This window comes from Mustela nivalis, assembly GCF_964662115.1.
Source record: "Mustela nivalis genome assembly, chromosome: 18".
NCBI classification, from domain to species: domain Eukaryota; kingdom Metazoa; phylum Chordata; class Mammalia; order Carnivora; family Mustelidae; genus Mustela; species Mustela nivalis.
Genome location: NC_139037.1, coordinates 17,808,518 through 17,832,522, shown reverse-complemented (window position 1 = coordinate 17,832,522; position 24,005 = coordinate 17,808,518). Strand labels below are relative to the sequence as shown.

Genomic DNA, 24,005 nt, shown 5'->3' with positions numbered 1-24,005 from the left:
TCAGCCTGCTCCTGGTATGTCTGTGCTGCCTCTAAAGGTGAAGGACTACGGAGTGAAACCTGAAGGGTGAGGCCCAGAGCTCTTAGCTCCACCTTGACCCACTCAAGGGGAGAGGCAGTATTCTGGTCCCCTTACTGGGAAGGACTGGGCTCTGGTGCCCTTGGCCAACATACCCAAGCCCAGGGACTCAGAAGCTGCCATGCTCTGTGAGCAAGGCCTGAGGCTCCCCAGAAGCCAGTAACCAATGAGTGGTGAATGCACGGCCAGGTGTCGAATGGCTAGGCTTCAGGCCCCCTTGTTCCCCTCCCAGAAACTGCCCCATCCCTTCCTCCAACCAACCCAACCCAGCAGTGGCCGCTCCAGACCTGTTTCAGGTGGTCACAGATAGGAGGGCCTGAAAGGGCTCTAGAGACCACAGATTCTAAGAAGGGGTCAGGCCAGCGGGGTTCCCCGGCGCACACTGTTTTGGGCTCTGTGTGGGAAGAAATGGGACTGGCTTTGCTAGTAGCGGCCCAGTTCCCGCGGATCCCGAACACCGACCGCCGAGAACTCCCACCGCCCTCGCGTCCTCCAGGGCCCCGCCTCCCCGCGGACCCCGAGGGCCACTGGCCTGCCCCGTTACCCGAGAGGGCGGAGCGAGCCGTGGCCACCTCCTCGGGTGCGGGAGCCGCGGGAGCGCAGTGGGTGGGGCCCGGCGGGCCGGGGAGGAGCGGGGTGTCTGGGCGGCGGGCGGCGGGCGGCAGGAGGGGCGGACGCCACCGGCAGCGGCGACAGCGGCAGCTGCGGCGCGACCAGGCCAGGCAGGGACGCCCGCACGGAGAGCGCGAGGTCCGCGCAACCCAGCGCCAGCCATGTGAGTGTCACCGCCGTTTCCCGGCCCCGCGGGCCGTGCCGAGGATGGGCGCGGCGCTCCCGGTGCTTCCCCGTCGGTCCCGGGTCTGCTGCCCCCGCTGCGGCCCTGTCCCACATCGACCCATCCCCGGGACCCGAGCCGCGCGGTGTGTTTCCACCCCTCCCCCCGGGCGCGGAGGACGCCCACAAAAGCCGCCGCCTCTGGGCCTTCTTCCCTCCCAAGGCAAGGCCCAGGCGGCCCTTGCCCCGGAATCTGGGGTGGGCCGGGCCTGACGGCGGGCCCAAGGCGCCAGCCTGGGCGCTGGCAGGGGCGCTCTCCGGGAGCCCCCGCTGCCCTCGTCGCGGGGGGAGGCTGAGCTGGGAGTGGGGAGGGGGCGATAAGGGAGATGAGCTAATCTCTCTGGTCCTACCGGCCGGCCTAAGCGGCTTTGGGGCTCGGCCCGAGGTGGCCGATCCTGGCCTGTGGCCGGGCTTTTCACCCAAATGGCTGAATCTGGAGGTGATCTCCCCGGCCTGGCGGGGTAACAGACCCTATCCCGGGGAATGGGAATGGGAGGCAGATGAGGGGTCTCTGCAAGCAGCCAGGCTTGGGCACCCTGCAGAACTGTTTTGGAGAAGGAGCTGCTCACCAAGGCTAGGGATCTGGCTCAGTCTGCCCTGGGCACCCTCTGTCCGCCTCTCCTTGTTGAGGTCTGAGTCCAGTCTCCAGAACTGACCCTTCCCAGCCAGTTCTGTTGGACTGATCCTAATTCGGGTCCAGACTAGCTGGCGGAGTACCTACTGTGTGCAGTCTCATGTAACAGATATAACAGTGAACGTGCCCCGGCCACCATCTGTGGGACCTCACCCTGGGCCTGCAGCGTTCACCCCAGAACAGGCTAACAAGGAGGGTTATAGCAATCTGACAGATGCAGAAGCCGGCCCAGAGAGGTGAAGTAATATTCTCAAGGTCACACATCCGGCTTAGGGAGAAGTGGGAACTAGAGCCAGATCACAATTTTTGCCATTGTACTACCACCTTTGTGGCATGGAGGGGGTGTGGGGAATGAGACTGAAGAGTGAGGTACAAAATACTCTAGCGAGACAATCAGGCCTGGCTTAGCTTCCACTTCCACCCCCCCTCCCTCTCCTGAGTTCTGTGGGGCAAGCAGCTAGAGATAGAGGCCTGATGTGGGTGGGGGTGAGGGGAGCATGGAGGGAGCCGGGCTGGGTCCACCCTGGGTGGAAAGGCAGGTGAGGAGGGCAAGGCTCAGTCAGCCCTGGCCCTCCACTGTGGCTGGGGACTCCCGACCCTGCCAGGCCCGGCCCAAGGGAGGCCACCAGGCTTCCAGGGCGCCGCCAGCCCGGGAATGTGACCAGCTGACCAGGGAGGGGGCCGGCAGGAAGTGAAGCCACAGGGCCGCCTCCGCCTGGTTCCGGGGTGGGGGGTCCCAGGCGTTGCGTGCCCCCCTCCCTCCCGCTCAGGCAGCTGTGGCATGACGTCAGCAGCCGAGGTTGGGGGTCAGTCGCCATGGAGACAGGAACAGGTTCGGTTAGGGACCCCATTCTCCTTGCAGCCGCCCCTTGCCCCGGTTATTTTTAGCGTCTGTTTACCTCAGTCCGGGGCAGCCCCGTGCCTGGGCGGGGCTGAACAGGGGAGTCCTGGCGAGGCTGCTGGCCTGGCCGGGCACACCGCTGAGCCGTGCAGTGCAGGTGGTGAGACCTCCCGTCCCACGTCCCACACAAATGCACCACTTTGGCATAGAGGGTATTGGGAGTGGAGGAGTCTGGGGCCGGGGTTTCCATTCCCTTCTGCCTGGAGCTGGCTGTACTACAAGGCCCATAATCTTTAGGACCTGGGATCTTTCCCCTGTCCAGAACAGACTTCGGGAGTAGCATGAGTCCAGAGAGTCCTCTGGCTCCCATCATTCAGCCCCCGTCAGTTAAGGTGGGCCCTCTGCCTCAGCACAAAGGGGTTGGGCTCTTTCTCTGTCCTGCCTTTCCACCCACTGAAATGGTCACTCAGGTGGCTGTTCGGATAATCCTTTGGTGAGAGTGCAGACTAACAGTTACACGTCTTGGTCCCTGTCAGGGACTAGGTAGGGAGTTGGTGGCAGCAGAGTCCCGGTCAGAGAAAGACAAGTGTTGGGACAGTTAGCCTACCCTGATTCTAGCCTTCCTACCCAGTTCCAGAATCCCAGGCGTCCCCACCCTGCCCTATGCCCCAGGGAGCAGGACGCTACTTGCTGATAGAATCAGAAAGCGGGGAAGGGACAAGGAAAACTGTGTGCAGGTTAGGGGAGTTGGGGTGGGCATGAACTTGAAATCTGCCCCTTAAGCAACCCCTCCTGTGTCCAGGCAGCGCAGCTCACTGAGCCCCCTCCCTCATCTCCCTGGTGTGCGACCCAGAGGGCATAGCGGTGAACCCCACAAGCAGGCACCTGCCCCCAGAGTTCACAGTCTGGTTGGAAGATAGATGCTAAAGGAGAACTGACAACTAAACTATGTGGTCTCAGGGATCAGAGGAAGGAAGCTATGAGGCGCCTGAAAGGGGGAACCAACCCAGGGCAGGCTTCCTGGAGGAAGAAGTCATAGGGCAAGACTTGAAAAAAGAGAGGGAGTCGTTCAGGCGCAGAGTATGGGAGGAGGGTACAGGAGCAAAGGCAGCCACTGCTCCAAGGCTAAAGAGCATTGCGGGTATCGGGAAGGTCACGGTAGCTGGAACAGAGACGGTGAGAGGAGCGGGGACTGAGTGGAGGACAGGTTGAAGGCATATGGGGGGGGGGGCACAGAGCCTGAAGGGTGGTGGGGGTCATGTCAGAGAATCTAGACTTTATCCCTGGGGTAGGGGGTCACCCATGGATGTTTCACAAGAGTCAGGGAGAGGTATGTTAAAGACTTAGAGGCCTGGGGTCCGACTGGCTGGATTTGAATCCTGGCCCTACTACTTACAAGCCGTGTAATCCTGGGCAGATTAATAATTATTAATAACAGTAGTTAATATTTGTCATGTGCTTAAAATGTGGCAGTGTGTCCACCCCAAATTCCCAACCCCACGTTTAATTTTCCCTTCCCCAAACACTCCCGGGAGAGAGAAGTAGCTCATTTCAGACTCCCAGCAGCCCTGGGAGGCAGTCATTGTCATTATGCTCATTTAACAGAGGGGTAGCTGAAGCCCAAAAAGGTTAAGAAATGTCATGCCCAAGGTCACACAGCCAGTTAGGTTTCTCATCTGCAAGATGGGGCTAAAAGGATTTACCCCTGTTAGGACTGTTACTGGAATTAAATAAGATGATGTTAGTTAATTAAGTCAAGGCCTGGCCTATAGGAAGCACTTGACAAAGCACGGTTTTTGTGCTTTTGTCAGATGACTGGAATTGTAAGAAGAGCAATGTTGTTATTGAATAAATAATGCAGGAGGCGCCTTTGGCTCAGTAGAGCATGCAACTCTTGATCTCGGGTTCTTGAGTTCAAGCCCCACATTGGGCACAGAGCATATTAAAAAAAAAAAAATGTAGGCAACCATGTAAAATAAAGCTGGATACCCTTAAGGAAAAAAAAAAAGAGTCATTGTGGATTACTGTGGAGACAGGGAACCCGTTAGGAAGTTGCAGTAGGGTTCTAGGTGAGAGGTGGTGACAGCTTGGACCCGAATTCTAACCATGGGGGTAGAGATGAGGGGGCAGATTCCAGAGATGGCAGAAGTGGGCGGCTGAGTGGATGTGGGGACAGCGGAGACAGAGGCGTCCCAGATGACTCCTAGTTTCTGTGTTGAACAACTGGGTTAAGAGGTAGTGGGGCTGTCACAGGGAGGTTGACTGAGAGTCAGGTTTGAGAAGGGGACTTAAACTCAGCGCATGCCCACAGCCCACTCTGCACTGTCGCTCAGCTTCCGGGGAGGCAACAAGCAGGCAGTTGGATATAGAAGCCTAGTGCTCGAAGAGCCGTTGGGGCAAGGAAGAGATAAGGAAGCTGGCAACATTTAGACGGCATTTGAGGTGTGGGAGATGTTCCCAGCCCAAGAGTGAGGAGGATGAGGCCCTTCCGGGATGATGAGAAAGACGGATCTCCTGTGGGAAAATAAGATGCAAAGCCGCGGGAGGGGGGGGGGGCCTGGAAAACCAGGAGCATGTTGTTGCCTCTTGAAATTCAAGGGAAGGAAAGGCTCAAAGGAGAGGAAGAGAGCCCCAGAGTGGAAAGCTTTACTGAGATCAAGCATGATAAGGTCTAAGCCTTGGACACTGGATTCAGCAGCAGGGAGGTCACTGACCAGTCAGGGGAGTGCTGGGTGTGGAAGGTGGCCGGGGGTGGGAAGAGAACTGGCTGGTGGCAGAAAGGAAATTGAGGTAAACATCTCTTCAAGAAATTGGACTCTGAAAAGGTGAAGTGGAGCGATGGGTGGGGTCGCTGGAAAGAGATGTGGGGTCCACAGAGGGGTCATTTCATTGTGGAGTTATTACAGTCAACTTTATATTAAAATACAGCTAAGGGGGGGCATGTCCTAAGTGTACAGCTCAGCCCATGTTTTACAAGGGAACACACCCACATAGGATCAGGAAATAGAAGCCAGATTAGAAAATAGAGAACACTGCCAGCACCCTGGAAGCCCCCTTGTGTCCCCTTCTGGCTATGACTCCCTCCCAAAGGGTAACTAGTATTCGGACTTCTGTCACCATAGATGAGTTCTGTCTGGTTTTGAACTTCATATCAAGGGAACCCTACACACATCCTCTGTTGTAGTCTTGCTTCTTTATGTAGGATTTTTCCACAGTGTCATGTGTGGTTATACGTTGTCTGTTCTTTTTGCCGTGTGGGGTTCCATTATCTATGGATGGGCATCTGGGTAGTTGGCCAGGGTTGTTCTCATTTTTCATGTGGGAGTGACTCGAGCTTATTGGAGGCTTGTGGAGAAAGTCCGAAATACTCATCATCTATGAGAAGGAAGAAAGATGAGTAGGGCCACACGTGAGAATTTCCCAGGTGGGAAACGAGAGCCTGGCCGAGGTTGAGAGAATGGCTCTGCGGTTCCAGCCCAGCTGCTGTGTGAGGCCCCCTAACAGCTAGCTCCCGCCCCATGTGGCGGCACAGAGAAGGCAGGGAGGTGGGCTGCCCAGTGTTGGCTTCTGTCAGGTAGGAGAGAAGCACAGAGTGCTGGGATATTAGCAGGCGAGCGATGGAGTGGGGGCTGTGGCTCTAGGCTGGGGAGAAGGGTGTGCAGGGAAGAGAAGGTAGAGGGAGCTGGCAGAGAGAAGGGAAGCAGAGGCCAGTGGTGAGGTCTGTGCAGGATGGTGTCTCTGCAAATCTGGGCTGTATCTCCGGTGACACACACTTGGCACAGAGTTGTCACTCAGTGAATAGTTGAAGAAATGAGCAGAGGGCTCAAGAGGTCTCAGGCAGAAGACGGGGTGGGTAGAAGTGATGGAGAGAAACTCAAGGTTCGAGTCACTGTGGCTGCGATTTAGGAAAGGGGCATTCCAGAGCCAGGCGTGTTCCCATGGAAGGTGGCTGATGGGAGCTGAAGGGCCAGTGTTGGGCAAGACAATCCACAGGGATACACAGTTGCTAATATAGGGCGCACAGCACCTGGTCTTCAAGGAGAGAGGGGAGGATAGCACTTCTCAAACTGGAGTCCTTGGGCACCTTGCATCTGAGTCTATAGGGGAGTGGTGGGCTTGTTGGAAATGCTGAGCCCTGGGCCCACCCCAGCCTCTCAGGGAGAAAGCAAGCAGAATGGAGCATCAAGAAGCAGGAGTATTTACAGGATGGGGGAGCATCCAGCCCTTCCAATGCCCACTAGTCCCTGGGCATGGTAGCCTCTATTTAGGCTGGAGGTGGATGAAGAAAATTCAAGGAAAAGATACTGGGGGTGGGTAAGGGTCAACACCAGGGAAATTCAGCTAGGTGAGCTGGTGGCCAGAAGGAGGGGCCCTCATTCTAGAATGCAACTTTTTTTTTTTTTTAAGATTTTATTTATTTGACAGAGAGAGAAATCACAAGTAGGCAGAGAGGCAGGCAGAGAGAGAGAGGGGGGAAGCAGGCTCCCTGCTGAGCAGAGAGCCTGATGCGGGACTCAATCCCAGGACCCTGAGATCATGACCTGAGCCGATGGCAGCGGCTTAACCCACTGAGCCACCCAGGCACCCCTAGAATGCATCTTCTATTTGAGAGGAGGCCCTGGCTGGGAAGTGGGACCTGATCCTCTTCCCTAGGGCCTGGGGGTGCCAGGGAGTGTCCCTAGATTGAACACCCCCTGGGTGGATGGGGGCTGTGTCACTCTGTACCACTTCCATCTCTGCTTCCTTCTTTGGGCAGCAACACATAATATAAGCTTGGTCCAGGCCCATACTTTTAACCCCTCACTTTTAGCCCCTCTCTCTTCTCCGCCTCCCAGACCCCTCATGCTCAGTTCCTGACTTTGCCCTCCATTGGCATAGACCCTCCACTCCACACCCACAGTTCTTCCTTCCACTACCTCAGCACGGCTTTCCAGTCTTTACACCCTCAGAATCCCAACTTGCAGCCCTCTCTGTGCTTAGTCCTCTCTCAGGACGCCTCTGCAGCCGCTGTGGGAGCCCCTTAGTCTCACTACATCCAGTCCAGCTCAGGGTCTTCATCCCCGTTTATCCCCCTTGTTCGGCGCCTCGCTCAACTCCCTTTACCCGAACTCCTAACCCCCCCGCCGAGAGGACCCACTTCAGTCTCCTCCCCCAAGGGAACCCCCAGGCACCCCCCCCCCAGAGGCCCGCCAGTCCCAGGGCCCGGTGCCCCCCCTGGTCCAGCCGGTCCCGCCCCATCCCGGCGGGCTGAGTCAGGCGGCAGGAACTGGGCGGGGGGCGGCGCGGGGAGGAGCTGAAGCCCGAGCCGGAGTCGCTGGGAGCGAGCGCGGAGCCCCGCTCGGCCAGCACCTAGTGGCCCTGGGCCTGTGGGGACACAGGGGTGGGAGGGCAAGCGCAGGGGGTGGGGAGCTGTCCTGGACCTACCATGAGTGCCAAGAAGAGAGGTAGGACCCGGCCTGGGGCTGCGAAGGCTCTGGGGCTGGCCACAGGGGGTGTGGGCCGGACTCTGGGGTCCAGGGGCACGTGTTTCGTTGGAGCAGGGCGGGGGTCTGCGGCGGATCCCTTCCCGCTAAGGGTGCGGGCGAAGGCGTCCATCTGTGACTCAGTTTCTAGGTCGGAGTCACAGGAAGGTGGCAGAGGCAGGGCATTTCTTGGCACTGCCCCCCACTCTGGGAATCCCCCGGCCGCTGGGCGCTGGGAGGGCTCTGGCGTCTCGGCGCCGGCGAGCGGGTGGGGGCTGGAGGGGAGCAGTTTTCGCGGGGCGGGCGGGTTGCGAGAGCCAACCCCGTGCCTGCCGGGCCTGTCGGGCAGCTCCGCTGGGCTAAGAGTGTGCACCCCACCCGGTGACCTCCCGCGGGCTCGCGGGGTGGGGGCGCGGGAGCTCCTGGTCACTGTTGCGGGCAGTGGGGGGTGAGTTCAGGGGCAGGGCTGGGGAGCCCGCCCCGCCCCCCGGGTAAACAGGCGCTTCCGCACATTCTTCACGCGCCCCGCCCCTTTCCTGCCCCTTCCCAGCCGGGGGAGGGTCCCCGCGCGACCCCCCTTCCTGCCCCGCGACAGGCGGAGCCTGCACCTCTGCAGGAAGTGGGGGCCGAGCCGAGGCCACGCTGAGTCCGAGGCCGAGTCGCCCGGCCGCCCTGTCATTAGCGCCGGGGCCGGCGGGGTTGTCGGACTCCGGGCGTCAGGAGGTGTCCGGCAGGACTAAGATACAGAGCCCGGGCCTCCGGAGGGGGCTTCAAAAGTCTGACTGGCGCTGGACACCCGCCCTCGCCACCCCCCAGGGAGCCCCGCGCGGACTCATTCCATGATGTCCCTGTCGGTGCGGCCGCAGCGCCGCCTGCTCAGCGCCCGGGTCAATAGGAGCCAGTCCTTCGCAGGCGTCCTCGGCAGCCACGAGCGGGGGCCCAGGTAGGCAGCCGAGGGGAGCTGATGGGGTCAAGAGAGTGTGACGGGGTTGGAGCTGGGTATGCAGTGAGGGTTTGGGGACTCGTTCTTGGACCTTTCTGAGTGTAGCCTCTTCTTCAGGAGCTTCCCGGCCTTCAGTCCCCCGGGGCCTCCACGGAAGCCCCCAGCGCTTTCCCGAGTATCCAGGATGTTTGCCGTGGCGCACCCTGCCCCTAAGGTCCCGCAGCCTGAGCGGCTGGACCTGGTGTACACTGCGCTCAAGCGGGGCCTGACGTAAGGAACTCCTCCCATTGCCTTATCCCAGGACCCCTCCCGAAGCCCTCATCCCCTTACTGCTAGTAGGAACCCTCCCGAGCCTTATATATATCTTCTTCCCACTGCCCGTACCCTGGGCCGCTGGGGCTGCAAAGGTAAGCTAATTCTTGTAGTCGCCCCTTTCCCCAGGGCCTATTTGGAAGTGCACCAGCAGGAGCAGGAGAAACTCCAGGGACAGATTAGGGAGTCCAAGAGGAATTCCCGCCTGGTGAGTAAAGGGTTCACAAGGATGCCTAGACTACTGTTCTTTGCCTTTGTGGTATGGGGGACTGGGTAGCACCAGCCGCTGGTGACATCAGGGCTGTTTGCTAGGGTGACCTAGCCCAACTGTGACTAGAAAACAGGATACCAGGAAAGGCTGGGGCTGGGCAGGTTTCTAGCCCCGCCTTACCCAGGCTGTGTACAGTTTCTGCCCAGGACCCAGTATCTGCCATGGGAGCTTTCGGTGGGGTGGGTGGGACTGCCACAGACACGGATAGCAGGAGGCTACAGTGCAGTACTGATAGTCCTGGTTCTTCCCCAGGAACAAGTCAGAGCTTCCTAGAGGAGAATGCTCTGCTGGGTCTTGAAGAATGAGAGTTCCCTGGTAGAGAGAACCTCTTCCTAGTGGGTGCAGGAAAGGGAGTGGGCCAGGGGAGGGACCCCAGGGGAAGAGGTCAGGGGAGGGGTACAGGAGGGGTCTTGAGGACCAGACCCTATGTCACTAACATCCACCAAAGGCCAGGCATGTGGGAAGGTGAGTCAGTCCATGCTTTGAGTGGAGCGGCTGTGGACTGTGGTAAGAGGTGGGGGAAGGCTGTGCAGGAGGGGGGTTAGCTGGCTCTGGGTGGGCAGGTGCCCCTGCTAGAATGCTTCCCGAGCCGCCTAAGTGCTTCCTCTCATCCTTCCCTGCAGGGCTTCCTGTATGACTTGGACAAGGTGAGTGTGTAGAGAATGGTGTTGGAAGAGGTTAGCTCATGGGGAGGATAAAGGATTCTGGCCCCTCCTGATATATCTCTCCCTCAGCAAGTCAAGTCCATCGAACGCTTCCTGCGACGGTTGGAGTTCCACGCCAGCAAGGTATATGGGCAGCACACCTCTGTGCGCACAAGTGGGGCTGGAGACTGATATCACGGGGATGGGCAGGGGGAGGGCTAGCTGAGCAAGCCTCGTAATGAGTCTCAAGTTCTCCAGTACCACCTCACTCATCTGCGCAGATTGATGAACTCTATGAGGCATACTGTGTCCAGCGGCGTCTCCGGGATGGTGCCTACAACATGGTCCGTGCCTACAGCACTGGGTCCCCGGGGAGCCGCGAGGCCCGAGACAGCCTGGCCGAAGCCACTCGAGGGCATCGCGAGTACACAGAGGTGAGAGATAGGTGTCCTGGAGGCAGAGACACAGGGTATAGTAGAGCTGGTGAGAGGAAACTGGTTCTTGACCCTGTCTTGTCCCTGCCCACCCCTCTCAGAGCATGTGTCTGCTGGAGAGTGAGCTAGAGGCACAGCTGGGCGAGTTCCATCTCCGGATGAAAGGTACTAAGTGGATGGGGGCAGACTGTTGGTGGGGAGAGGGAATTGTTTGCCTGAGACCCCTCAACATGGCTCACCTTCTTCTCCCCCAATTCCCAGGGCTGGCTGGCTTCGCCAGGCTGTGTGTAGGCGATCAGTATGAGGTATGAGAATATGCAGGGCTGGGGTGGGAGGGTCCCAACACCGAGGAGTGCCTCATCCTGCCTTTTCACCTAGATCTGCATGAAATATGGGCGGCAGCGCTGGAAACTACGGGGCCGAATTGAGGGTAGCGGAAAGCAGGTGTGGGACAGTGAAGAAACCGTCTTTCTTCCTCTTCTTACGGAATTCCTGTCCATCAAGGTGATATATCTTCCCAGGACCCAAAGGGCAATGTGATCCTGTGACTCCTGTGAATATGTGACCCCCATGACCTTCGTGACACTGTGATTTTCTCATAATCTTCTCATCTTGTGAATGTTTGACCTCCTGGACCTCCATGAGGCTGTGACCCCCATGACCTCAGTGACCCTACAAACTCAGACTTCTGTGATCCCCATGCTCCCAGGCTGCTTTAATCCTCCATGGCCCCCCATCACTCAGAAAATTCTACTTCCTGCAACTTTCCCATGGTCCCATGACCCTGTGACTGTCATGTAACCCCTATGCACATTCAGACTTCTGATCTCCCATAATCTCATGACCCCTATACCCTTGTGATCTCATGATGCATTCCTGGCTACAGGTGACAGAACTGAAGGGTCTGGCCAACCATGTGGTTGTAGGCAGTGTCTCCTGTGAGACCAAGGACCTGTTTGCTGCCCTGCCCCAAGTGGTAGCTGTGGACATCAATGACCTCGGCACCATCAAGCTCAGCTTGGAAGTCACATGGAGGTTGGTGTTGCTGAGCGGCTTGGGGACAGATCCAGGGGACCTGTGGCACCTGCTAACAGCCTCTTTCTTCCCCAGCCCCTTCGACAAGGATGACCAGCCCTCAACTGCTTCCACTGTCAACAAGGCCTCCACAGTCACCAAACGCTTCTCCACCTATAGCCAGAGCCCACCAGACACACCCTCACTTCGGGAACAGGCTTTTTATGTGAGTCACAGCTCAGGCTTAGGCCCCACCATCCCCCAGGGGCTCCCTGGGGTGGTCCTGAAACGCCCTTTCCTCTCTCCCAGAATATGCTGAGGCGGCAGGAGGAGCTGGAGAATGGGACAGCATGGTCCCTGTCATCTGAATCTTCAGACGACTCATCCAGCCCCCAGCTCTCAGGCACTGCCCGCCACTCTTCAGCCCCCAGGCCTCTGGTGCAGCAGCCTGAGCCTCTACCCATTCAGGTCACCTTCCGTAGGCCTGAGACCCCAACCTCTAGGCCCGTGGATGAAGAGGGGGCCAAAGCCCCAGCCCTGGCCAATGGGCATGCCCCCTACAGCCGGACTCTGAGCCATATCAGTGAGGCCAGTGTGGACGCTGCCTTGGCTGAGGCTTCAGTGGAGGCTCTGGGTCTAGAAAATCTAGCTCAGGGACCTAGCCTGCATGCACACCCAGATCCCACCCATGGGGAGCAACCTGGTCCTGTCCCTCCTGCTGTGGACCCTCTCCATTCTGCCACAAACCCTACCCTCAGTACAACAGGCCCTGCCCACACATCTACAGACCCAGACCTGTCTGCACATCTAGACTTGGTTCACAAGGTCACAGATGCTAGCTCTTCTGAACTGCCAGGCCCCACCCATACCACTACAAGCTCGACCTCTAATGCCATTAGCCCCAGCCACAGTGCTCCAAGCGCCACTCACACTACCACAGGTTCCACTCACAAGCCCATGGTCTCTACCCCTTCCACTACAGTCTCTGCCCCCAGTGCCACAACCCCAGCCCAGACCACCGCAAGACCCACCAAGGAAGCAATGCTTTCTGCCCTCGCTACTGTAGCTCCTACCCCCAATACTATAGGCCCTGTACAGACAACCACAAGCCCTGTCCACACTACCACACGCCCCACCCATACTACTGCAGGCCCCTCCTTTGTCACTACAAGCCCCACCCACACTACTGCAGGCCCCACCCATGCCACTACAAGCCCCACCCACACTACTGCAGGCCCCACCCATGCCACTACAAGCCCCACCCACACTACTGCAAGCCCTACCCATGCCACTACAAGCCCCACCCACACCACTATAAGCCCCACCCATGCCACTGCAAGTCCCACCCATACTACCACAAGCCCCTCAAAAACCATTGCAAGCCCTCCCCATACTGCTACAACCCCTACTCACAAAGTCAGAATGTCAACTCACACCACTGCAAGTCCTGTCCCCAAAGCTAAGGACCCAGTCCAGACCACCAGGAGCCCCACGCATCCTGTCACAACCCACAGCTCTTCCAGTTCTCCAGACGATGCCATGCTTCCCAGCCCCTCTGAAAACACAGACCCTACCCTCCCAGGCATCCACACCCTATCCTGCAGCTACCCAGCCTCTGCTCCTTGCACTCAGGCAGACCCCATAGACCCCAGCCTCTCCTACCCAAGTCCTGCCTGTTCCAGTTGGGAACCCCTCAAAAGTCACTCTCCAGACGCCCTAGGGGAGCCCGCCCTTCAGAGCCCAAGCCCACCTCCTTCACCTCTAGCCCCTGTGCCCCAGCATTTAGACCCTAGCCTAGCCATGGCCACCCGGGCCCAGGTTCCAGGGGCAGCTGGAGGGGCTGGGGATAGGAGGCTGGAAGAGGCCCTGGGGGCCCTGATGGCTGCCCTGGATGACTACCGTGGCCAGTTCCCTGAGCTGCAGGGCCTGGAGCAGGAGGTGACCCGGCTGGAGAGTCTGCTCATGGTGAGGCGGGCCAGGCGGGCCGGGGAGGGCAGCCAGGTGGTGGCGGTGCCACTAACTCTCTCCACAACCCCAGCAGAGACAAGGCCTGACTCGCAGCCGGGCCTCCAGCCTGAGTATCACTGTGGAACATGCCCTGGAGAGCTTCAGCTTCCTCAATGAGGATGAAGATGAAGACATGGATGGTCCTGGAGACAGGTAAGAGGGGCCAGATGAGGGGGAGGAGGTAAGATGAGCGCCAGGTGAGGGAGAAGGACCAGAAAGGGGAACAGGTGAGGTGGGGCCAGGTGGAGCACACAAGGAGAGCAGCAAGACTGGGGGTAGATGGGGGGTGGGCAGGAGAGGGTGCACCTGCCAACGGGGACATCTGTATTCATCCCACCCCCACCCTGTGTAGTCCTCATGTGTCCTTGATGTCTGTTTCTAACCCCATCTGTGTCCCCAGAACTTCTGACCTCCCTCCTCCCGGTCCCTGCAATGCGTGCCTCTCCCGTGGGGCCCCATCAGCTCCCGATCCTCCAGCTCCACCTCTTTCCCCTGGCATCACCTTGGATCTGCCCTCTGAACAAGCCCTTTCAGTGCCTGCCCATGCGTCCTGGGTCCCCCAGCATCAACCTCCTCTGTCTCAACCCAGGCTTCCCCAGAGAACCCAGCCCCGTGGCTCCCTGTCCCAGAGGAGCCTTTGCCAAATCCCGTCGGAGGGTTGTGCCCAGCCCCGCCTCCCTCTGCTGCTGCCCGGGTTAGGACCCCGTGCCCTGCACGCTTTGGGCCATAACTCCTTGCAGTCCACATTGTGTAGACCATCCTGCATGCACCCCTACTCCTACCTGTCCCAGCCCCAGAGGTCCCGGCGGTTGTAGCTGGAGGTGGCAAAAGGCAGACAGACCCTGGAGATCCCCGCTACCACCTGCTGGTCCTAGTCCCTTCCTCCTTCCAGAAGTCCTCCACGAACTTACCCATTGTCTCTGTTGTCTGTGCACATCGTCTGTTCTTCCATTGTGGGGATAGGGTAACCTTAATAAAAATACACTGGTGACCACATGGTGACGTGTGCTCCTGGGGTGGTTGACCCCGTTTTTCTCTCAGGCCCCCAAACAGCCTGGAGCCTGGGGCTGAGGACAGCCTCGACTTACCCAGTGCCCGCCCCCTCAGCACGGAGTGTCCAGCTCTGGACGCTGCCTTGGTCCAGCACCTGTACCACTGCAGCCGCCTCCTGCTGGTGAGGCTAGTGGTATTCCCCATACCCTCCTTTTGTAGCCCCTTATCCCAGGGAGCCCCGCACTTCAATCCTGGCCTGCCATGCTTCCTCTGACTTACACTCCCCACTGCCCCAGGGCCCTAGCATTGAGCTCTGGTTGAGCCTCCCGTATTCTGGCTACCCCCACCTCTCCATGCATGCTGGGACTTGTAGTCCCTGGGCTCCACCCTCCCCAGTCCTGTCCTGAGGTCTTAGTCGCCTGGCACCCCTATTCTCCAGAAACTGGGCACCTTTGGGCCCCTGCGCTGCCAGGAGGCATGGGCCCTGGAGCGGCTGCTGAGGGAGGCCAGAGTGCTGGAGGCCGTGTGCGAGCTTAGCAGGCGATGGGAAATCCCTGCCACCTCTGCCCAGGAAGGTAAAAAAGACCCTGTCGGCCCAGAAGCTCCTCCCTTACCCAGCCCCCTCTACATGCCGCCCACCTGCTTGGTTGCTGATGCTCCTTTGCACCTCCTCACAGTGGTGCAGTTCTCAGCCTCCCGGCCCGGCTTCCTGGCCTTCTGGGACCGGTGCACAGAGGGACTCAGCCCCTTCATCTGCCCTGTGGAGCGAGTCCTTCTCACCTTCTGCAATCAGTACAGTGCCCGTCTCTCCCTGCGCCAGCCGGGCCTAGCTGAGGCTGGTGAGTGGCCTGCCTCCCTGCCCCCTCTGCCCTCCCTTCTCAGATCCCCAGTGGTGGGACCTCGGGAAAAGCCAGGTCAGCCCACACAGATCTGCTGAGCTGAGCACCGGGAAGAACTAGCGAAGGCTGTTTCCTTTGCACAGAAGGACCCAGAGGGATAGAGTTTGGAGAGGGGATCCCTGGACGTGAACCTGGGACGGGAGCATTCTTCCCTATAAGGGTCTATCCCAACTCTGAGGCCTGCGACGCTGCCTCCCACAGTGTGTGTCAAGTTCCTGGAGGATGCCCTAGGGCAGAAGCTGCCCAGGAGGCCCCAGCCAGGTCCCGGAGAGCAGTTCACCGTCTTCCAGTTCTGGAGTTACGTCGAAGCCTTGGAGAGCCCCTCCATGGAGGCCTATGTGACTGAAACCGCTGAGGAGGGTGAGGCAGAGGCTCTCCTCACAAAAGTGGCCTGACCCTGTGGTCTGAAGGTGTGGGTGGGAGCAGGAGTGCACAAAAGACCCCACCCCAGGAGGCTCCACCTTGTCCCGCCCCTCCCTTTCTTGCAGTGTTACTGGTGCAGAATTTGAACTCGGATGACCAGGCTGTTGTTTTGAAGGCTCTGAGGCTGGCGCCCGAGGGGCGGCTGCGGAGGGATGGGCTTCGGGCCCTCAGCTCACTGCTGGTCCATGGCAACAACAAGGTCATGGCTGCTGTCAGCACCCAGCTCCGGAGCCTATCCCTGGGCCCAGTCTTTCGGGAACGGGTGAGAGTGAGGCAGGCCTTCCCTGAAGCAAAGGTTGGGGTCTCAGGCTCCCATTGTCTGGCTAAATCTGCCCTCCTACCCTTACCCAGGCCCTGCTTTGCTTCCTGGACCAGCTCGAGGATGAGGATGTACAGACGAGGGTGGCTGGCTGCCTGGCCCTGGGCTGCATCAAGGTAACCCCTGCCAGCCCATCCCCCGCTTCACACCCCTCGCGGCTCCCTCAGCCCTGGGCCCTGGGCCTTTCCCGCCTGCTCCTCTGGGCCCACCTCGATGTTCTCTCCCCTGGTAGGCTCCTGAGGGCATTGAGCCCCTAGTGTACCTGTGCCAAACGGACACAGAAGCCGTGAGGGAGGCTGCTCGGCAGAGCCTGCAACAGTGTGGTGAGGCTAGGAGATGGGACATACGGGGGTCAAGTCAAGTTCGGGAACGTTTTGGCTGCTGGGAGCTGGCGGGAGATGGAGTCAGGGATGGGAGGGCAGAGGTGGGGCTAGGATCACTCCTGAGCCCATCCTTACCTGTTTCAGGGGAAGAGGGGCAGTCTGCCCATCGACGGCTGGAGGAGTCCCTGGACGCCCTGCCCCGCATCTTTGGGCCCGGCAGCATGGCCAGCACGGCATTCTGAATTCCTTACCCACTGGCTTCCTGTGCCCCTTCCCCTCACTTTCAGGGCTTAGCAGGCACTGGCAGGGAGGGTGAGGGCTGGCTCCAGACACCTCTCCCCCACAGATTCCCATCCATGAAAATCTAATATATTCTTCCGTCGCTCTTGGGTTGGTAGAGTCCGTGCCTGCAGTCCAGTGCCTCCCAGCCTCGGCTCAGCACACTCGCCACAAAATCAGTGTCCCACCACACCCCCTGGTTTTATATTTTATTTACAGAGTTTTACAGAAAATAAAAAAGCAAAATGCCTTTCCTACACAGCCTGGCCTGGTGTGCTTCTGACCCTCTGCTGCAGCACCCTCTGGCCATGGCCCTTCCTGACACTAGTGAGTCTGCGCTAGCAACTGTGGCAATGACTTCTGCTTTGGCCCTGGAAATTCAGGTAGAAGAGAGCCTAGAGGCTGGAACTGGGGTTGGAAAAGAGAGCAGAGGAAGAGGGCGGTAGGGTGTTGCGGTGGAGGCCCCCGTCTGGAGACCGGGGGTGCCTGGAAGCTATGGGCCCAGGCTGGAGCCAAACTGTGGGGTTGGTCTAGGGAGAGCCCAGAGGTGCTAGTCCTGGGAATGACTCCCTAGCTGCCCTAGCTGCGGGCTCCAGGCCGCCTGGAGGCAGAGGAGGGCCTCAGCAAAAAGCGCGGTAAGACCTGGAGCTTCTGGCCAGAAGGGGGCAGCAGAACCCCGTCAGGGAATGCCAGGCTTCTGGGTCTAGCCTCCGTCAGCCTCAGCAGCTTCCTACCAAGGTGGCTGAGCTGAGAGCCAAGAGCTCCTTGCGGGCTGGATAGAAAGAAGAAGGAGATCCTCGCAGAGGGGAAGAGCTAGAGCCTGGGAGCCAGGAAATGCAGAGAGCTGCCCCCGTGACCCTGAGCAGCGAGTGTTTTCTCTCCCCAAGCTGCATCCCCTCTCTGTAATAACAAACCTGACTGAACCCTGAGCTCCCACCACCCCGACATGGCCAGACTGCTGCTTCAGAAAGCAGGGCTCCAGGGGGAGGGCTCACCTCTTCCCAGAGCTGCTGGCACGTGAGTGTGTTAACCCCAGAAGGTTAAGAATTCTATGGGGGTGGGAGGGCGGGGATGAGATTTCTGGGCAGCAGGCCTGTTCCAAAGAGGGCCTGAGGGAGGCCCACACCCAAGGCTGGACAAACAGGCTCTCTACCCTTCCCCTCTCCCTCCGGAGCTTTCACTGTTGTCCAGGGGCAAGGAAAACGGGCCCTCCTTACTCCCGGAGTCCACTCTGGTGTCTCAGTGCCTGGGGTGTAAGCACTGCAGTGGGACATGCTGGGGAAAATGTGTGTGCCCGCACTCACAGCCAATGAGGTGCAAACAACCCCCTGGGGGCATGTGGGGGGGGTGACCCCGATGCCCAGGCAGCCCTGCGCCCCCCGTGTTTTAGAGCTGTGTGTGAGGAGGTTTGGCTGGGCCTTTAACCACCTGCTGGGGAAGCCAAGCTGAGCAGAAAAACGGCCAACAGGAAGGCGCACAGGAAACACCTGTGTGGGGATGCAGGTGGTTCATTCCAGAAGAGTGGGGGGAGGGCTGGGGGTGCAGGCAGACAGACCTCGACACATTGGCACAGCCCTGTGCTCTCGGTAACTGTGAAGGGTGGCGTGGAGGGGATGGGGGATGGTGAGTAGCTCGGTTTTTTTGGGTGGTTGGCTAGGGTGGAGGGGATGGAGAAAACAAGTGATGGGAACCAAACCAGCACCCAAAGTTGGCTACAGCTTGGGGCTGCCCCCAGGGGCCCCTGCAGGAAGGTTGCAGTCCCAGAACCACCCCAAGAAGCCCCTTGGGCATCGGGCCCCACAAGAGGCCCACTGGTAGGGAAGGACTGTCCACTTGGATTCAGAGCGTGCCTAGCCTGTGCAGTGGGGAAAGAGGAAGTGAACGCTGGCTGACCAGGTCCTGGGAAAGTGCAGACAGGGGTGACTGGGCCATCACAAGCTCACAGCTCAATCCACAGGAGAGGACAGGGCCTGGGCAAGAAGTAGAAGATGGAAAAATATCCCAGCCTGGAGTTAAATGGGGCTGCCACCAAAACTCCGAGTGGCCTGCTTTCCAGTGCTGAGAAGGGATAGGGCCCCTCTCTGTCCTCTACAAGGAGAGTGCTAAGACCGGAGCCTTGTACTCAGCTCTGGCTGAGAGTGGGTGTGAGGGTCAGGAGCCAGAATGAGGACACCGTGAGTAGCCAGGGACAGATGAAGTACAGTCAAGGCCAAGGCAACAAGAGCCTCAGTCCTTTGCCACGTCAAGCCTACCTAGTTTAGGATTACGCAGATCAACCCCAGAAGAGCCCTTCTCGCCAATGCCTTGAGCTCAGGCTGAATGGTCTCCTACCTCTAGACTCATTTCTATGAGATAGTGGAGGGTAGGGAGAGCCCATCTCCCCTCTGGTACCCTCTCCTCCCCAAAACACACACAGCCTCACAAGTGCTTCCCACAGGATGCTCCCCCCACCTCCTACCCTGCTGTCACATAGGTTCAGGGAGGCACGCGTTCCTGCTGCCCCAGGTGATAGAGTGGGCGCTGGTGACACCATCAAGAGTCAAAGGTGCTAGGGCAGAGAAAGCCTATGCCCAGCAGTCCTGTGAGGCCTGTGCCAGCCTCTGTGAGGGGGCAGAGGAAGTGTGATACTCTGAGGAGTGCCCTGACAATCAAGGCCACAACCACGCCTTCGCCATCATCACTGGGGCTCTCTCCAGACAAAATGTAAGTGTGCTTTGCAACGAAGGGACCAGGCCGAGGTAGTCCAGGACGGAGTTTATTGTATTGGTGGACACTGGGGGCTCTCGTTTCTCCTACCCTTTCCTTGTCTAATCTTACCTTTTCTCCTGTCTCCTACTCTTCTTCCTCATGTTTTCAAAGTTGTAGAGAACCAAAAACAGAAGAAAAAAAGGCATGTTTGTGAAGGCAAAGAAGCAGATGGGTTGGCACGGGGGAAGGGGACTGCTTCTTTGTCTCACCCACAGAGTGGGGGTGCCTTCCTTGTGTGTTTCTGTGCAAGGTGCGTGGGTACAATTTGCTGAACCCTAGGCATATGACATGCTCTCTCCCCCTCCCCCAACCCTACCCCCTCTGGAGTATCCTATGGCTTGGCTGCCAGACCCACATCTTCTGGGCTGGGTAATACGGAAGAATGAGGTTGGTAAGGACGCCAGGGCCTATGTAAACAGCTATGGAAAAACAGTCTATCATTGAGAAAATAAGACTGTCATTGGCCTGCAAGAGAGGGGCCTGTTTTCAGAAGGTTGCAATGTAGCCATAGCCACATTTGAGTTTGATGTCAATGGTCAAGTTCTCGCTTGTCTGTGAATATTCCCAGGGCAAATGGACTCCCAGTAAATGCTGACTTTAGGAGCACCTGGGTGGCTCCGCCAGTTAAGCCTCTGCCTTCGGCTCAAGTCGTGCTCCTGGGGTCCTGGGATGGAGCCTGGGGCTCCCTGCTCAGCAAGGAGTCTTCTTCTCCCTCTGCCCCTCCCCCTGCTCATGTTCCCTTTCCCCCTCTCTCTCTCTCTCTCTCTCTCTCAAATAAATAAATACAATCTTAAAAAAAAATGCTAACTTAGAGCCACTGAGTAAGTAGCTGAAGTGCTATGGCTAGCATGCACGTTTTAGCTACATCCTCTGAATGTTCTTACAGCCTTCTCTGCCACCTCCTCAAGCATCCTCATACAAACGTCACTCCGCAGGGTTCCATTCTGAGCCCTTTCCAGTTCTCCCTTGAAACACATTCTCTGAACCACCTCATCTCTTTCTCTGGCCCCCATCTGTATGCATCTGTAGGCTAAGGCTGTACGCCAGTGATTCACAGGGCTCTCTCCTCACTCCCGTATCCAACTGCTGACTGGACACCTCCTCTGGAATGCAGCCAAGATGTTTCCAGCTCAGCGTGCCCAAAATCACACTCAGTGTCTCAAAACCTGTTTCTGCTCCAGGTCTCTTGAGGTTACCAACTACCCAGCCACACAGTGTCCTCATCCTTGACTCTTTCCTCTGTCCTCTCATCCCTGCCACCATAATTGTCTCAAGTAAATGCCCTAAATATTTCTAAATTCTGTCCACTCCCTTGTATTGCCATGGGCACCACTCAGATCTGGGACATGGTGACCTCTCACTGAGACATTAAAACTGTCCCCTCACAGGTTTCCTGCCTCTGGTCTTACCCTTCTTCCATCTATTCTCCGTGGTTCATCAAACTGATTTCTAAAACCCCCCACATAGGTTTTCTTATCTCCTAGGGAAAGTCCAGGTGCCTCCAGCTAGGCACAAAGCCAGCCTCACTTACGCCTCCTTATTTATTTATTTATTTATTTATTCATTCCTTCCTTTTTTTCTTTCTCTTTTTTAAAGAGTTATTTATTTATTTGACAGACAGACAGAGATCACAGGTAGGCAGAGAGGCAGGCAGAGAGTGAGAGGGAAGCAGGCTCCCCGCTGAGCAGAGAGCCTGATGCGGGGCTTGATCCCAGGACCCTGAGATCAGGACCTGAGCTGAAGGCAGAGGCTTTAACCCACTGAGCCACCCAACACCTCCTAATTTCTTGGTCCACCCTGGAGCCTTACTGAACTTCCTGCAGGGCTTGCTTGCCCCTCGTAGTACACACTTCCGACCTCATCTTGCCTTGTCAGTGCCTGTTCGCCTGAATAGGCTTCAACCTAGACATCACAGACTTCTTCGGGAGCTCGCTCCTCCCCTACACTCCCATCAGAGCACCCTGCACTTCCCCTGGTCTAGTACTAATCACACCCCATTGCAAGTGCTTATTTATTTTCTATCCCCCACTATGTATGTATATTAGCGTAAGCATTTGTTGACTATTCTAAGTAACAGGCACCACCCAAAACATTTCAAGTATGAAAGTACCACATTTAAGGGGCGCCTGGGTGGCTCAGTGGGTTAAGCCGCTGCCTTCGGCTCGGGTCATGATCTCGGGGTCCTGGGATCGAGTCCCACGTCGGGCTCTCTGCTCAGCAGGGAGCCTGGTTCCTCCTCTCTCTCTCTGCCTGCCTCTCTGCCTACTTGTGATCTCCCTCTGTCAAATAAATAAATAAAATATTAAAAAAAAAAAAAAAAAAAAAAAAAAAAAAAAAAGAAAGTACCACATTTAATGCAGAGGTGCTAGGTGGTTCAGCCTCTGCCTTCAGCCCAGGTCATGATTCCAGGGTCCTGGGATCGAGTCCCACATCGGGCTCCTTGATCAGTGAGGAGCCTGCTTCTCCCTCTGCTTGCCACTATCCCTGACTGTGTTCTCTCTCACACACAAATAAGTAAAATCTATAAAAAGGAACAAAACAAAACAAAACAAAACCTCCATGAGGGGCCAGAGGGAGCCGTTAGAAATGAGGCTGAAGAGGGGCACCTGGCTGGCTCAGTCAGTGGAGCATGCAACTCTTGATCTCAGGGTTGTGAGTTCGAGCCCCGTGTTGGGTGTGGAGGTGACTTAAAATCTTAAAAAATGAGGCTGAAGAGGTGAGCAGGGGCTTGTCACAGGGCCTTGTGGCTATAGGGCTATAGGGCTTGGAATTTACCCCTAGGGAACTAGAGACCCATATGTGGGCTTGAAGCAGGAGAATTTTGTGATCACATTTAGTGTTTGGAAAGGTCATTCTAGCAGTTGTGTGGAGAGAGGAGGCAGGAAACAGTGAGGCATCTGAAGGCATAGTTAGGAGAAGTGATAGCAGCCTGGGCCGGATAGAGGCAGCGGGGATGGAGAGGCTAGTGAAGAGATGTTCCAAAACAGAATGGAAAACAGTTTGGTGGTGATGGGATGTGGGAGGTGAGAAAGTGAAGCCCAAGTTTCTGGTCTGGTGATGGCTGGATGGTGATATCTCTCACTAAAAAGAGAGAGCCCTTATAACGGAAGCGGGTTGGCAGGCAAGTAACAAGGCAGGTAAGGTGACTTGGGAGTTTTCTAGGAGGAAGTAACCAGAAAGAAGCTGAAAATATAGATCTGGGGCAAGAAGAGAAGGGTGTGGGCTGGAGACAGAAGCTTGAGAATCATCCTTGCTTTACTGTTAAGTCTTACGTGACTACTGTGATGTTCAGTGATCCATCTGTTCCCCCTACAGCTGCAGTCAGACCTTATACTTGCCTCTAATCCTTGACTTCCAACTACTAATGCTCATGAAGTTTATTCTGGCCTCTATAGGCTAAAACAAAATATAAAGCACTTGAGGGCTAGGGACGGCATCTTTCTCCAGTATTACCCAGCATGGGCATTGATCTGTATCTCAAGCAGTTACTCAGAGCATACTTTATTTTTTTTTAAAGATTTTATTTATTTATTTGACAGAGAGAGATCACAAGTAGACGGAGAGGCAGGCAGAGAGAGAGAGAGAGAGAGAGAGAAGCAGGCTCCCTGCTGAGCAGAGAGCCCGATGCGGGACTCGATCCCAGGACCCTGAGATCATGACCTGAGCCAAAGGCAGGTCAAATAAATAAATAAAATCTTAAAAAAAAAAAAAGTGATCAATGCATGCCTGAAAAATGCAGGTAAGAGCACAGAAAACAAAAGAGCACATCCCCCAGTGTGGGATGTAGGTCTAGGTAAAGTCCTTTAGATTCTAGAAAGCAGTAATTTGAACTAAGAGGTAAAAAATAAACATGGCTTTTTATAGGGGTCTGAAGAAAGTAGATATCAGTACAGAAAAAAATCCTTGTGGTCTCGGTAGGAGATATGAAGTGGCAGGTCTTTAAAATGTTAGGACAAAGGGTTGCCCTTGACACTAAAACTTTCCAAACATCTTATAAGGTTTAGTATTTAAAAAAAAAAACAAAAGTTTAGTGTGACTACTTTGCACCCTAGTCCAATGGTGTAGAATGACTTGCTGTCCCCCAACCTTCTTGAGCCCTTTTACACTCCTGATGATGGCTTTCCACCTTACATGCCTTTGCCTTGTTTGTTAGTGCCTTCTGACCCTCTACCACCCAGCTGAAATGAGATACTCCTAGAGAATGATTGACTCTCCTTTATCTATGAATTCATTTCTTCTTGTTATAACCATTATTGCAATAATTGTTTTTTGTTTTATTTTGTTTTGGTGTGGTTGCGTGTTTTTTGTTTTGTTTTTAACCAGTCTGAGCAGTTAAACTTTGAGTTCAAGGACAGGAAACACAGTTTGGGTCCTTTTATATCTCCAGGGCCTAGAACAGCAGGTACTCAATAAATGTTTGCTAAATTTGAATTATATCTCATATAATAGATACAGACACAACAGGGGTATTCAGGTGTAACTTTAGGTCTCACCCCAAGTGAGCAAGAAGATTCCTGCCCATTTTTACTTAGAAAATCAACACCTCT

At 56.7% G+C, this 24,005-nt stretch overlaps 1 protein-coding gene across 3 annotated transcripts; it reads left to right on the top strand.

Moving 5' to 3' along the window:
- Positions 1-681: 681 nt before the first annotated feature.
- Positions 682-16,967, top strand: RIPOR1 (RHO family interacting cell polarization regulator 1). 3 transcript variants are annotated; one of them, XM_082711882.1, is made up of 22 exons: positions 682-853; positions 8,666-8,792; positions 8,910-9,062; positions 9,234-9,312; positions 9,999-10,022; positions 10,110-10,163; positions 10,301-10,453; positions 10,555-10,618; positions 10,715-10,758; positions 10,832-10,957; positions 11,340-11,488; positions 11,564-11,693; positions 11,777-13,432; positions 13,509-13,627; positions 14,516-14,648; positions 14,907-15,042; positions 15,145-15,306; positions 15,568-15,726; positions 15,855-16,051; positions 16,141-16,224; positions 16,341-16,431; positions 16,576-16,967. In XM_082711882.1, the coding sequence occupies exons 2-22, from the start codon at positions 8,689-8,691 to the stop codon at positions 16,671-16,673; spliced, it is 3,915 nt and encodes a 1,304-aa protein (XP_082568008.1). In that variant the 5' UTR covers positions 682-853; positions 8,666-8,688; the 3' UTR covers positions 16,674-16,967. The 3 variants fall into 3 exon arrangements, with proteins under 3 accessions (XP_082568008.1, XP_082568007.1, XP_082568009.1); XM_082711881.1 differs by having other exon boundaries at positions 13,506-13,627; XM_082711883.1 differs by lacking the exon at positions 682-853 and adding an exon at positions 7,601-7,831 and having other exon boundaries at positions 13,506-13,627.
- Positions 16,968-24,005: the final 7,038 nt, after the last annotated feature.

Bases quoted from the DNA above. Each gene is read 5' to 3' on its own strand.
- RIPOR1 (XM_082711883.1), top strand. The intron at 10,023-10,109 runs GTGAGTGTGTAG...TCTCTCCCTCAG, and splicing joins TCCTGTATGACTTGGACAAG to CAAGTCAAGTCCATCGAACG. The intron at 15,307-15,567 runs GTGAGTGGCCTG...TGCCTCCCACAG, and splicing joins GCCGGGCCTAGCTGAGGCTG to TGTGTGTCAAGTTCCTGGAG.